A 15,437-nucleotide genomic window follows, 5' to 3' on the forward strand; every position below is an offset into this window, starting at 1 on the left:
GTCCTGTCTCGGGCATGAGTGTGTGTGTCGTTCGAGCGTAAGTTAGTTTAACTTAGATTAAGTACTGTGTAAGCTTAGGGACCGATGAACTCAGCAGTTTGGTCCCATAAGACCTTACTACAAATTTTCAAAAAAAGTTCCGAGAGAGTCAAAGAATATATCGCTTTCTCCTACATATATTTGGCAAAGAGACCATGAAGACAACATCAAAGAGATGGCTTATGGAGTATAGATGCAGATAAGGATGTAGATGTAGAAACATATACTTCCACGGTGGCTTTCGCGTCTGGGTTAAGCCTTTATGAATCCTGGTGATGGCCGGCCAGGGTCGCCGAGCGGTTCTAAGCGCTACAGTCTGGAACCGCGCGACCGCTACGGTCGCCTCGGACATGGATGTGTGAGGTGTCCTTAGGTTAGTTAAGTTTAAGTAATTCAAAAAAATGGTTCAAATGGCTCTGAGCACTATGGGACTTAACATCTATGGTCATCAGTCCCCTAGAACTTACACCTACTTAAACCTAACTAACCGAAGGACATCACACAACACCCGGTCATCACGAGACAGAGAAAATCCCTGACCCCGCCGGGAATCGAACCCGCGAACCCGGGCGTGGGAAGCGAGAACGCTAGTTCTAGGGGACTGATGACCTCAGAAGTTAAGTCCCATAGTGCTCAGAGCAATTTGAGCCAATCCTGGTGATGGAAACTTTTCACTGCTAGCATTTGGGATGGAAGGAGACGTGCTGGCGTAAGGTTCCTGACCAAAGGCCTTTAAGCCAGTATCCTGGATCACTTTCCAGACCTCTCCACACTGTCTCGTGAAGTGACGGCGTGAGACACTCTGATCCGTCCATCGAATGGTTACGTCACGCTTGGCGGCCCCCTTGATGCTATGCAGAGGAGGAGCCTCTGTGCCGGCACAGGGTATCACCCTCTTCCTTGCCGTCTCCATAACAACACTGTACTTCACTGTATAAGCAGTCACCACAGACATCCACAAGACAGAGACAACCTAATGACACAGCGACAAGGCCGGAAGAAGGCAACGGCATATCACCTCCACTAGGCGACGATGCATGGTTCCTGCATTATCTGCTGTCCAACTGTCATTCCCTTAATATTGGACTACTTTGACTTTACGTTATCCTCTAGCCAACAGTGACTAATTACACTCCTCGAAAAAAATTATTACATCTGAGAGACGAATTCGATTTTGATCTAATAACTGCGTATGCCCCCACACCCGAACCATGGACCTTGCCGTTGGTGGGGAGGCTTGCGTGCCTCAGCGATACAGATAGCCGTACCGTAGGTACAACCACAACGGAGGGGTATCTGTTGAGAGGCCAGACAAACGTGTGGTTCCTGCAGAGGGGCAGCAGCCTTTTCAGTAGTTGCAAGGGCAACAGCGTGGATGATTGACTGATCTGGCCTTGTAACAATAACCAAAACGGCCTTGCTGTGCTGGTACTGCGAACGGCTCAAAGCAAGGGGAAACTACGGCCGTAATTTTTCCCGAGGGCATGCAGCTTTACTGTATCATTAAATCACATGTCAGTTCTAGTACAATATATTTGTCGAATGAATACCCGTTTATCATCTGCATTTTATCTTGGTGTAGCAATTTTAATGTCCAGTAGTCTAATACCCGCTCGCACACAACGAGAGTTTCTACTGTTTGTCATCGTGCTTTCCTTAGCCAGCGAGATCCCGGATCTCTCCCCAATTGAGAATATTTGGAGTGTCACGGGCAGTACCCTCCAACCATTTCGCGATTTTGGCGATCTAACGCACCAATTGGAAACAATACGACACGATATCCCTCAGGAGGACGTCCAACTTTGTCAATCATGGCGAAGCCGAATAACTCCTTCATTGATTTGCTCAATTTGTGAAGCTCTTTCTCTTATCCAATTTTTATGAAACTGTAGTCATTTGTTTCCCTGTGCCTGTACATTACATCTATCAATTTCCGTTCCATTCAGATAATTCCTTCGTGGTGCGTCGTTTCTTGGTCTTAGAATGTAATATTACAAGCTGTGCAGCTAATAGAAATAATTGCTTGACAGTCCTTGAAAAATATCAGTGTTAATTACAGTAGTTTGACGTAGTTATTCAAAAGGTGATTCCGCGAACTTTAAAAGACGATACGTAAGGGTAAACATCAGCATTCCAAAAGCACTTATGACATCCGCCGAGAGATAGAAGCAAGAAGTGAGAAGAAAAAATCAGAAACTTCTGAAGCTCACCCTCTATAAGGCTATCAACCAGAAAACCCACGACTAAAATACAGATAGACCTTCCTCAGATCTACCGAGGCTCCAGTTGGGGCACCACAGCAATTCCGAATTGAGCTATGACGTGCAAGGCTTACCAATACTGTGGGATGGATTACACCAAGGGAAAGACTACCACTCGGCTAGACAGAGAATTGGACTACATGTAGATCCCTCAACAGACTACGCTCGGGTGTCACGAAATGTAAGAACAATCCGACTACATGGGGTTTCCTAGAGGAGGCGCCGCTCTGTGTGGAGCAACGCAGACGACCTTCCACTTGCGCCAGTGTACCCAATGTCCAGCAACATGCACAACAGAAGACCTGCTACACGCAACGCCAAATGCAATAGAGGTCGCTAACTTCTGGGCGGCAAAAGTGTAAATAATTGCCGGCCGTGGTGGCCGAGCGGTTCTAGGCGCTACAGTCTGGAACCGCGCGACCACTACGGTCGCAGGTTCGAATCCTGCCTCGGGCATGGATGTGTGTGGTATCCTTAGGTTAGTTAGGTTTAAGTAGTTCTAAGTTCTAGGGGACTGATGATCTCAGATGTTAAGTCCCATAGTGCTTAGAGCCATTTGAACCTGTTAGTCCAGTACGAATAGAGTACGTTGACTAGCTATTACTATATTCAAACAGTCTTCCTTTTTGCGTGACAGAGGTGGATTCTGTACGCCGTGTCTCTCAGATCATTTCTCCGCGCCTTCAGAACATTCACGGCAGTTTACCACGTACTGTATTCCTCGGAAAGCGAATCTGCGTGGTGTCTCAGACGTTATTTGCAATAATTTTTGTCGAAGTTATTAACAGAAGAATTTTTCCCATATGTCATCCTTCTTCCACTGCTCAGCAACAGCTAAGAAATTTATCAATCTCTCCTTACGTTTGAAATTAATATTTTATTCGGGAATTAAAAAGAAACGTATGCAGTTTATCTTAAACACTAAGAACAAAGGTTTTACTTTTACTCATCGCTGCTAAGTGCACAACAACAGCACGATCTGCCAACAAGCTAAGGTTCAGACGTCAACGTGGAACAGCAATATCGACGGTTGGCAGGAAGAGGGAAAAGACGGCACCTCCCAGCCCCAGCACTGGTGGAATTCTACATGGCACGGATTTCAATTTGCCATCTGAAACGCTTTCGGTTAGTCGATGTTTCGGTTGACCAATATTGTGCAAATCGATACTCTGCTTTACAGTACTTTGTAATTCTTTTGACTTCAGTAAACTGTATTGTTCCAACATCCCCACAACGATAGAGCAGCGATGAGCTGCGGTTAAGAACCTTTAATTACTCTCTATGATGTATTTAGTTTAAATAAATGAATGATATTTTTTTACATCTTCCTCGCTGCCACAAAGGACTTCCGTTTTACCGCAAGATAGGACTAGGTGGCTTTTCCATTACAAGTGCGGTAACCGTTTCGTAATGTGTAACATTTACGTAAATATCAAAAGCTATATTTGAGTTAATTCAGTCAGTTGTTCTAATAATTTAATTAACATTAATTACCACTAATTGAATAATTATCCATCTTTCTTGTTACAGCTTTAGATTGTCTGTGGGACAGTCGCCATACACTGATAACAAAGAGATGCATTTGGCCAGCAGAAATTGTCAGTGCTATTAGTGCAAGTTGCACCGCCAAAATATCTAAGAACCTCATCTTCTCGAACGTTTACTTCGGGAATTTCTAAATCCGATGCCTTCAAATTATTCTGTCATTATTTCAGTTTCAAATAACGCGGTCACGGCATCCCGTTTTTAAACAGGCAATGTCTCAATATTTTCTCAGTAGGAATACAGGTCTTCCAACGAAACCCAAGCACTTACGCCGCTGCGTAAGTGAGATGCTTCTTTATAACTGATCCTCCCATTTTGCTAAATTTTATTGCAATCACTAATTCTGGAATTCAATATCCACCATTAACCCTTTCACGGGATCGTCGCACAAAAAAACATTGCCCTCTTTTCCTGCCGTCCCTTCTTAGTAAAAGAACGGAAATAAACTGATGAAATAGGCGAGGGAGGAAGAACGGTTATATAACTGTTCCCGTGCTTCCTTGTACTTCACTGGGTAAACAAGATCCAAGGAAAGGTGCTTCTACCGTACATCTTTGTAAGTGTGTACTTTTCACTTTCCGCTAGTGTCTTAACACTTGCCTCCGCAGAAGAGGCGTTCTCCATCACGGTGCGATTTATTGTTATACGAGGGTAATCCCAAAAGCAAGGTCTACTACTTTGTTTTATAAGTACAGAACTCTGTTTGTGTGGCAGTTGGTCACACTGTTGTGAAGAGTACTTGACGCGCTGTCTGTAAACATGAGCACGCCGCTCTTAGGCGCTCAGTCTTGGCTTGGTAGCCGTTGAGAATGGAGCTCCCGTTGGATATTACCGCCAAGTGCTAATTGCACGCAGTTATTCGGTTTTCGAACGCAAAGGGCCCTGCACCGATTGAAATCCATCGCCAACTGTCGGAAGTGTATGGTGAGTCGTGCATGGATGTCAAAAATGTTCGAAGGTGTATCGGGTTTGATTCCCGGCTGGGTCAGAAATTTTCACCTGCCTCAGGATGACTGTGTTGTCCTCATCATTTCATCACCATACATGAAAGTGGCGAAATTTGACTGAGCAAAGGTTCAGGATTTGTACGGGCGCTGATAACCGTGCAGTTGAGCTCCCCACAAACCAAACATCATCATCATCATCAAAAAATGTTCGTAAGTGAAGAAGAGAGTTTGCAGCTTGTCGGACCGAAATTTACGACGAACAAAGGAGCGAGAGGCCGTCAATTTTTGAGAAGACAGTGTCGAAGGTTGAGTAAAGCATGAGCGAAGATCGGCGGTTCAGCGTGGATGATCTCTGCACGTTGGTTCCTGAGGTTTCACGAAGCACCGCTCACAGAGTTTTAACGGAAGCATTGAACTACCGGAAGGGTTGCGCAAGATGGGTGCCACGCATGCTGACTGAGAACCACATGCGGCAACGAGTTGATGCTTCCCTCGCATTTCTTCACCGCCTGGCAGCCGAACAGGACAACTTTCTGGACTCAATTGTCACGGGTGACGAAACCTGGGCATACCACTTCATACCTGAGACCAAGCAACAATCACGCCACTTCATAACTTTCTGAACAGCATGGGGGCGAGCTGGTATGACATGGACATACAAAAACTGCCAAAGCGTCTACAAAATGCATCGACAGAAATGGTAATTATGTCGAAAAATAGGTAAACATTCAAACTGTAAACCGATGTAAACTACTGTAGAAATGAACAGGTCTATGTAATTATAAAGAAATAGGAGACCTGCTTTTGGGATTGCCCTCGTAGTTCCGAGAGATCGGCGCGGGTTAGCCACGTGGTCTAGGCGTCTTGTCACGGTCGCGGGACTCCCCTCGTCGGAGGTTCGAGTCCTGTCTCGGGCATGAGTGTGTGTGTCGTTCGAGCGTAAGTTAGTTTAACTTAGATTAAGTACTGTGTAAGCTTAGGGACCGATGAACTCAGCAGTTTGGTCCCATAAGACCTTACTACAAATTTTCAAAAAAAGTTCCGAGAGAGTCAAAGAATATATCGCTTTCTCCTACATATATTTGGCAAAGAGACCATGAAGACAACATCAAAGAGATGGCTTATGGAGTATAGATGCAGATAAGGATGTAGATGTAGAAACATATACTTCCACGGTGGCTTTCGCGTCTGGGTTAAGCCTTTATGAATCCTGGTGATGGCCGGCCAGGGTCGCCGAGCGGTTCTAAGCGCTACAGTCTGGAACCGCGCGACCGCTACGGTCGCCTCGGACATGGATGTGTGAGGTGTCCTTAGGTTAGTTAAGTTTAAGTAATTCAAAAAAATGGTTCAAATGGCTCTGAGCACTATGGGACTTAACATCTATGGTCATCAGTCCCCTAGAACTTACAGCTACTTAAACCTAACTAACCGAAGGACATCACACAACACCCGGTCATCACGAGACAGAGAAAATCCCTGACCCCGCCGGGAATCGAACCCGCGAACCCGGGCGTGGGAAGCGAGAACGCTAGTTCTAGGGGACTGATGACCTCAGAAGTTAAGTCCCATAGTGCTCAGAGCAATTTGAGCCAATCCTGGTGATGGAAACTTTTCACTGCTAGCATTTGGGATGGGAGGAGACGTGCTGGCGTAAGGTTCCTGACCAAAGGCCTTTAAGCCAGTATCCTGGATCACTTTCCAGACCTCTCCACACTGTCTCGTGAAGTGACGGCGTGAGACACTCTGATCCGTCCATCGAATGGTTACGTCACGCTTGGCGGCCCCCTTGATGCTATGCAGAGGAGGAGCCTCTGTGCCGGCACAGGGTATCACCCTCTTCCTTGCCGTCTCCATAACAACACTGTACTTCACTGTATAAGCAGTCACCACAGACATCCACAAGACAGAGACAACCTAATGACACAGCGACAAGGCCGGAAGAAGGCAACGGCATATCACCTCCACTAGGCGACGATGCATGGTTCCTGCATTATCTGCTGTCCAACTGTCATTCCCTTAATATTGGACTACTTTGACTTTACGTTATCCTCTAGCCAACAGTGACTAATTACACTCCTCGAAAAAAATTATTACATCTGAGAGACGAATTCGATTTTGATCTAATAACTGCGTATGCCCCCACACCCGAACCATGGACCTTGCCGTTGGTGGGGAGGCTTGCGTGCCTCAGCGATACAGATAGCCGTACCGTAGGTACAACCACAACGGAGGGGTATCTGTTGAGAGGCCAGACAAACGTGTGGTTCCTGCAGAGGGGCAGCAGCCTTTTCAGTAGTTGCAAGGGCAACAGCGTGGATGATTGACTGATCTGGCCTTGTAACAATAACCAAAACGGCCTTGCTGTGCTGGTACTGCGAACGGCTCAAAGCAAGGGGAAACTACGGCCGTAATTTTTCCCGAGGGCATGCAGCTTTACTGTATCATTAAATGATGATGGCGTCCTCTTGCGTAAAATATTCCGGAGGCAAAATAGTCCCCCATTCGGATCTCCGGGCGGGGACTACTCAAGAGGATGTCGTTATCAGGAGAAAGAAAACTGGCATTCTACGGATCGGAGCGTGGAATGTCAGATCCCTTAATCGGGCAGGTAGATTAGAAAATTTAAAAAGGGAAATGGACAGGTTAAAGTTAGATATAGTGGGAATTAGTGAAGTTCGGTGGCAGGAGGAACAAGACCTCTGGTCAGGTGACTACAGGGTTATAAACACAAAATCAAATAGTGGTAATTCAGGAGTAGGTTTAATAATGAATAGGAAAATAGGAACGCGGGTGAGCTACTACAAACAGCATAGTGAACCCATTATTGTGGCCAAGATAGATACGAAGCCCACACCTACTACAGTAGTACAAGTTTATTTGCCAACTAGCTCTGCAGATGACGAAGAAATTGAAGAAATGTGTGATTAAATAAAAGAAATTATTCAGATAGTGAAGGGAGATGAAAATTTTATAGTCATGGGTGACTGGAATTTGAGTGTAGGAAAAGGGAGAGAAGGAAACATAGTAGGTGGATATGGATTGGGGCTAAAAAATGAAAGAGGAAGCCGCCTGGTAGAATTTTGCACAGAGCACAACTTAGTCATAGGTAACACTTGGTTTAAGAATCATGAAAGAAGGTGGTATACATGGAAGAACCCTGGAGATACTAAAAGGTATCAGATAGATTATATAATGGTAAGGCAGAGATTTAGGAACCAGGTTTGAAATTGTAAGACATTTCCAGGGGCAGATGTGGACTCTGACCACAATCTATTGGTTATGACCTGTAGACTAAAACTGAAGAAACTACAAAAAGGTGGGAATTTAAGGAGATGGGACCTGGATAAAGTGAAAGAACCAGAGGTTGTACAAAGTTTCAGGGAGAGCATAAGGGAACAATTGACAGGAATGGGGGAAAGAAATACAGTAGAAGGAGAATGGGTAGCTTTGAGGGATGAGGTAGTGAAGGCAGCAGAGGATCAAGTAGGTAAAAAGACGAGGGCTAGTAGAAATCCTTGGGTAACAGAAGAAATTCTGAATTTAATTGATGAAAGGAGAAAATATAAAAATGCAGTAAATAAAGCAGGCAAAAAGGAATACAAACGTCTCAAAAATGAGATCAACAGGAGGTGCAAAATGGCTAAGCAGGGATGGTTAGAGGACAAATGTAAGGATGTAGAAGCTTATCTCACTAGGGGTAAGATAGATACTGCCTACAGGAAAATTAAAGAGACCTTTGGAGAGAAGAGAACCACGTGTATGAATATCAAGAGCTCAGATGGCAGCCCAGTTCTAAGCAAAGAAGGGAAGGCAGAAAGGTGGAAGGAGTATATAGAGGGTCTATACAAGGGCGATGTACTTGAAGACAATATTATGGAAATGGAAGACGATGTAGATGAAGACGAAATGAGAGATACGATACTGCGTGAAGAGTTCGACAGAGCACTGAAAGACCTGAGTCGAAACAAGGCCCCCGGAGTAGACAACATTCCATTGGAACTACTGATGGCCGTGGGAGTGCCAGTCCTGACAAAACTCTACCATCTGGTGAGCAAGATGTATGAGACAGGCGAAATACCCCCAGACTTCAAGAAGAATATAATAATTCCAACCCCAAAGAAAGCAGGTGTTGACAGATGTGAAAATTACCGAACAATAAGTTTAATAAGCTATAGCTGCAAAATACTAACACGAATTCTTTACAGACGAATGGAAAAACTAGTAGAAGCCGACCTCGGGGAGGATCACTTTGGATTCCGTAGAAATACTGGAACACGTGAGGCAATACTGACCTTACGACTTATCTTAGAAGAAAGATTAAGGAAAGGTAAACCTACGTTTCTAGCATTTGTAGACTTAGAGAAAGCTTTTGACAATGTTGACTGGAATACTCTCATTCAAATTCTAAAGGTGGCAGGGGAAAAATACAGGGAGCGAAAGGCTATTTACAATTTGTACAGAAACCAGATGGCAGTTATAAGAGTCGAGGGAGATGAAAGGGAAGCAGTGGTCGGGAAGTGAGTGAGACAGGGTTGTAACCTCTCTCCAATGTTATTCAATCTGTATATTGATCAAGCAGTGAAGGAAACAAAAGAAAAATTCGGAGTAGGTATTAAAATCCATGGAGAAGAAATAAAAACGTAGAGGTTCGCCGATGACATTGTAATTCTGCCAGAGACAGCAAAGGACTTGGAAGAGCAGTTGAATGGAATGGACAATGTCTTGCGAGGAGTATATAAGATGAACATCAACATAAGCAAAACGAGGATAATGGAATGTAGTCGAATTTAGTCGGGTGATGCTGAGGGAATTAGATTAGGAAATGAGACAGTTAAAGTAGTAAAGGACTTTCGCTATTAGGGGAGCAAAATTACTGATGATGGTCGAAGTAGAGAGGATATAAAATGTAGACTGGCAATTGCAAGGAAAGCGTTTCTGAAGAAGAGAAATTTGTTAACATCGAATATAGATTTAAGTGTCAGGAAGACTTTTCTGAAAATATTTGTATGGAGTGTAGCCATGTATGGAAGTGAAACATGGACGATAAATAGTTTGGACAAGAAGAGAATAGAAGCTTTCGAAATGCGGTGCTACAGAAGAATGCTGAAGATTAGATTGGTAGATCACATAACTAATGAGGAAGTATTGAATAGGATTGGGGAGAAGAGAAGTTTGTGGCACAACTAGACAAGAAGAAGGGATCGGTTGGTAGGACATGTTCTGAGGCATCAAGGGATCACCAATTTAATATTGAAGGGCAGCGTGGAGGTTAAAAATCGTAGATGGAGACCAAGAGATGAATACACTAAGCAGATTCAGAAGGATGTAGGTTGCAGTAGGTACTGGGAGATGAAACAACTTGCAAAGGATAGAGTAGCATGGAGAGCTGCATCAAACGAGTCTCAGGACTGAAGACCAGAACAACAACAACAACAACAACTGCATATGGCACATGAGGGGTAGTAGATGTAGTGATAAATGGTTTCAGAGTCTTCAAATGGTTCAAATGGGTCTGAGCACTATGGGACTTAACATCTGAGGTCATCAATCCCCTAGAACTTAGAACTACTTAAACCTAACTAACCTTAGGGCATCAGACACATCCATGCCTGAGGCAGGATTCGAACCTGCGACCGTAGCGGTCGTGCAGTTCCAGACTGAAGCGCCTAGAACTGCTCGCCACACCGGCCGGGTTTCAGAGTCTTCAGACAACAGATAGCGTAGTCGAATAGCTACCATAGCACCATCTGTGTGTACCCTTTAATACGGAATGTTCACAGCCAGAAGGTTCAGTGTAATGCAGTCATGGGAAGCAAGCAAGCAACCGTACCAAGGAAACACAGTCTTGCTGCATACAGCCAAGTGAGCGCGTTCAAAAGGAGGGACCTTCCGAGCGGCGGGATGGCCCTTTCGAGAATTGCCACACAAGCTGGACGTGGTGCGTCAGTTGCATAACGCTGCTTGTATCAGTGATCATGTGAACATTTTCACACGCGTAGACGGAAGATCTAGACGTCCACGCAGCATAGAAGCCCGCCAGGATCGTAGTATTACAAGGGTAGCAGTGGCAGATGGTACAGTTACCACAACACAGATGAGAGGGTTTGTGAGCTCAAACGTGTCAGCGCGAACCGTTGCGAACCGGTTACTGGCAATACGACTATGGGCAAACACACCTCTACCCCGTCTTCAACTCATGCCACAGGATTGACGTGGACGGCTCGGCCGTCCGCTGTGGCCGAGCGGTCCTAGGCGCTTCAGTCCGGAACCGCGCTGCTGCTGTGGTCTCAGATTCGAATCCTGCCTCGGGCATGGATGTGTGTGGTGTCTTTAGGTTAGTTAGGTTTAAGTAGTTCTAAGTTCTAGGGGACTGACGACAGATGTTAAGTCCCATAGTGCTCAGAGCCATTTGAACCATTTTTCACGGCTCGACTTGTGCCGTCAGAGGATCACTTGGAAGATGGGATGGCTTCGTTGTCTTCAGGGATGAAAGCAGACTCCGCTTGCACCCAAGTGATGGTCCTGTGTACGGCGTAGACACAATAGCCCCGCTCCAGGACTTACGGTCTTGGGTGCGATAAGCTACAACTGTCGTTCACTTTTGGTGTTTCTGGAGCGATCGTTCACCAGCGCTCTGTACGTGAAGAAATTGTTAGACCCATTCTTTTGGCGTTCTTGCAAGAGGGAAGTGATGTGCTGTTCCAACAGTACAATTCTCACCCAGACATCGCCCGTGAAGCTCTTTCAAGACGTGCAGCAACTTCCTTGGCCGGCAGGACCTCCATACTTCTCTTCAGCCGAGCATGTGCGGGATAGGAAGTGACTCGTGCGACTCGTCAACCAACAACTACATGTACATACATACTCCGCAATCCACCACACGGTACGTGGCGGAGGGTACCTCGTACCACAACTAGAATCTTCTCTCCTTGTTCCACTACCAAACAGAACGAGGGAAAAATGACTGCCTATATGCCTCTGTACGAGCCCTGATCTCTCTTATCTTATCTTTCTGGTCTTCCCGCGAAATATAAGTTGGCTGCATTAAAATTGTACTGCAGTCAGCCTAAAATGCTTGCTCTCTAAATTTCCTCAGTAGCGATTCACGAAAAGAACGCCTCCTTTCCTCCAGAGACTCTCACCCGAGTTCCTGAAGCATTTCCGTAACACTCGCGTGATGATCGAACCTACCAGTAACAAATCTAGCAGCCCGCCTCTGAATTGCTGCCATATCCTCCCTCAATCCGACCTGACAGGGATCCCAAACGCTCGAGCAGTACTCAAGAATAGGTCGTATTAGTGTTTTATAAGCGGTCTCCTTTACAGATGAACCACATCTTCCCAAAATTCTACCAATGAGCCGAAGACGACTATCCGCCTTCCCCACAACTGACATTACGTGCTTTTCCCACTTCATATCGCCCTGCAATGTAACTGTGTCAAGCGCTACACTACTAATTGAGTATTCAAACATTACGGAATCATTTTTCCTATTCATCTGCATTAATTTAATTTACATTATCTATATTTAGAGTTAGCTGCCATTCTTTACACCAATCACAAATCCTGTTCAAGTCATCTTGTGTCCTCCTACAGTCACTAAACGACGACACATTCTCGTACACCACAGCATCATCAGCAAACAGCGGCACATTGCTATCCACACAATCCAAAAGATCATTTATGTATATATAAAATAACAGCGGACCTGCCACACGTCCCTGGGGCACTCCAGATGATACCCTCACCTCCGATGAACACTCACCATCGAGGACAACGTACTGGGTTCTATTACTTAAGAAGTCTTAGAGCCACTCACATATTTGGGAACCAATCCCATATGGTCGTACCTTAGTTATGAGTCTGCAGTGGGGCACCGAGTCAAACGCCTTCCGGAAGTCAAGGAATATGGCATCCGTCTGATACCCTTCATCCATTGGTCGGAAGATATCATGTGAAAAAAGGGCGAGTTGCGTTTCGCAGGAGCGATGCTTTCTAAAGCCGCGCTGATGCACGGACAGCAACTTCTCTGTCTCAAGGAAATTCATTACATTCGAACTGAGAATATGTTCGAAAATCCTGCAACAAACCGATTTTAAGGATATTGGTCTGTAATTTTGAGGATCCGTCCTTCTACCCTTCGTATATACAGGCGTCACCTGCGCTTTTTTCCAGTCGCTCGGGACTCTACGTTGGGCAAGTGATTCGCGATAAATTCAAGCTAAGTAAGGAGCCAATGCAGTAGAGTACTCTCTGTAAAACCGAATTGGAGTCCCATCAGGACCTGGCGATTTATTTATTTTCAACCCATTCGGCTGCTTCACTACGTGAGCAGGTCCTGCCATAGCGTATCCCAGGAAAGTATTCGCCGTCCGTACGATCGACAGGGTGCCTGAGTCAGTTCGTGCAGTGCCGCCTGTGAAGGCTACACCGTGTGCTGTAACGAATGTTGCAGCATGGGTCGATAACGGCTATCTCAGAACCTTGATGGGTTGATTTTGGGGAGGAGACCAAACAACGAGGTCATCGGTCTCATCGGATTAGGGAAGGATGTCGGCCGTGCCCTTTCAGAGGAACCACCCGGTATCTGCCTGAAGCGATTTAGGGAAATCACGGAAAACCTAAATCAGGATGACAGGACGCGGGATTGAACCGTCGTCCTCCCGAATGCGAGTCGAGTGTGCTATATCTCAGAACCACTTGTGCTATTGGGCTGTAAATGTAATCATTTCATGTAACCCATACGCACTGTTTTAAAAATAAATCTTGAGTGAATTCGAAACCTCTAAAAGGGTGTACTATTTTTTTTCCTTCACTGTGTTTACGCAGACAGACATTGTTTATCTACTGAATGTTGACAGACTTGAGGTGAGACATAAACACGAAAAACTGTTTTTTTTTTCAGGGGAGAGTGTTCCCGTGACGAAGACGCCGCTGCCCAAGACCGCCGGTGGCTACTACAACGCCCGAGAGGACAGCAACCACACACTCTTCTGCGGCACAGAGGTAACTACACTATACGCCAGTAGCTCACGTCTCGCACGCGCGATTTATGTTGTCACCATATTCCACTTCATACCCCAACGAAAGCGACAATCTCTGCGATGAAACTTCCTGGCAGATTAAAACTGTGTGCCCGACCGAGACTCGAACTCGGGACCTTTGCCTTTCGCGGGCAAGTGCTCTACCAACTGAGCTACCGAAGCACGACTCACGCCCGGTACTCACAGCTTTACTTCTGCCAGTATCCGTCTCCTACCTTCCAAACATTACAGAAGCTCTTCTGCGAAACATGCAGAACTAGCACTCCTGAAAGAAAGGATACTGTGGAGACATGGCTTAGCCACAGCCTTGGGGATGTTTCCAGCGCACACTCCGCTGCAGAGTGAAAATCTCATTCTGGAATCTCTGCGATGTTTTCCTCGTTTTAGGATGAACTGGCAATGAAGTTTACTGCTGCTGGTGGAGATGGAAGATTTCTGGATCTGTGCCAGATGTTGACGTTCTCTCTGATCGCGTCACAGTTCAGTGCAACTCGACAATAACGGGCAGAGGCTACAACCGTTAGAGACTGGAACCATGTCACCCAGCTATAAGTTGAAACTGAGAGGCGTAGTAACATCCGTATACCTTTCCACGTTCCTTGCGTAGATGTAAATGTCATGTGACTAGACTCCCCCCCCCTCCCCCCCCCCCCTCCCCCCCGTCGCGTAGATCGTTCACCGAGTGCAAGACTTTCGATTTGACGCCACTTCGGCAACTTGCGCGTCGTTGGGGATGAAATAAGGATGATTAGGACAACACAACACCCAGTGTCTGAGCGGAGAAAAATCTCAGACCCAGCCGGGAATCGAACGAACCCGTGCCCTTATAGGATTGACATGTTGCGCTGACCACTCAGCTACGGGGACGTACTGTTCCTTGGGTGAGGGAGAGACACTGTCGAATTAGCATAGTAATGTATTATAATAATAGTATAAATTAAAAGTAAAAAATTAATGCGTTAAACACACAAGGTGTAACAAAAAGGTATGGCCTAGACATCAGGAAAAATTCCTCCCTCAGAGGTATAAAATAAACTATTTGGACATTATTCCATTTCCATGTTAGAGCTCAGTTTCTACAACTCTTCAACATATTAATCTGAACTCACAGGAAAAGAACGAATCAGCACAGTATGAAACACTTTACTACATGAAATGTTCCAATTACCCTCCGTTAGCGAGGATACATGCATCAACCCGCAGTCGCATTCAATCACTGATGCGCTGATGTGTTCCTGAAGTTGCGTATTGTTTCACGGCTTTCCACAAGACGGGCACGGAAACTCTGTACATCTTGTACAGGGGTTCGTACGCAAGGCGTTTCAAATGCCCCATAAATCGAAGTCTGGTCTTGGTACGGAGAGTGTGGAAGGAAAAGAATTCGTCCACCTCTACCTATCCATCCATCACGGAATTTGTTATTTAGTAGCCAACTAACATTAACACTGGAGCTCCATCGTGCATGAAGTACACGCTTTATCGCACACATAAAGGCACGTGTTCTAGCAGAACAGTTACAGCATTTTCTTAAAAGCATCGTAAGTTGAGCCTGGGTGTAAGAATATAAGGCTGTAAGGAAGAGTCACCAACAATCCAGGCCC

At 45.6% G+C, this 15,437-nt stretch overlaps 1 protein-coding gene across 2 annotated transcripts in view; it reads left to right on the forward strand.

Annotated features, from left to right (window-relative positions):
- Positions 1-15,437, forward strand: part of LOC126281537 (polyamine-transporting ATPase 13A3-like) — a 383,790-nt gene that overhangs the window by 316,662 nt on the left and 51,691 nt on the right. For both annotated transcript variants that reach the window (XM_049980588.1, XM_049980590.1), the window contains exon 9: positions 13,698-13,798. In XM_049980588.1, coding sequence (XP_049836545.1) covers positions 13,698-13,798 — 101 coding nt within the window. The remainder of the gene's footprint in view (positions 1-13,697; positions 13,799-15,437) is intronic.

This window comes from Schistocerca gregaria, chromosome 7, assembly GCF_023897955.1.
Source record: "Schistocerca gregaria isolate iqSchGreg1 chromosome 7, iqSchGreg1.2, whole genome shotgun sequence".
Taxonomy (NCBI): Eukaryota; Metazoa; Arthropoda; class Insecta; order Orthoptera; family Acrididae; genus Schistocerca; species Schistocerca gregaria.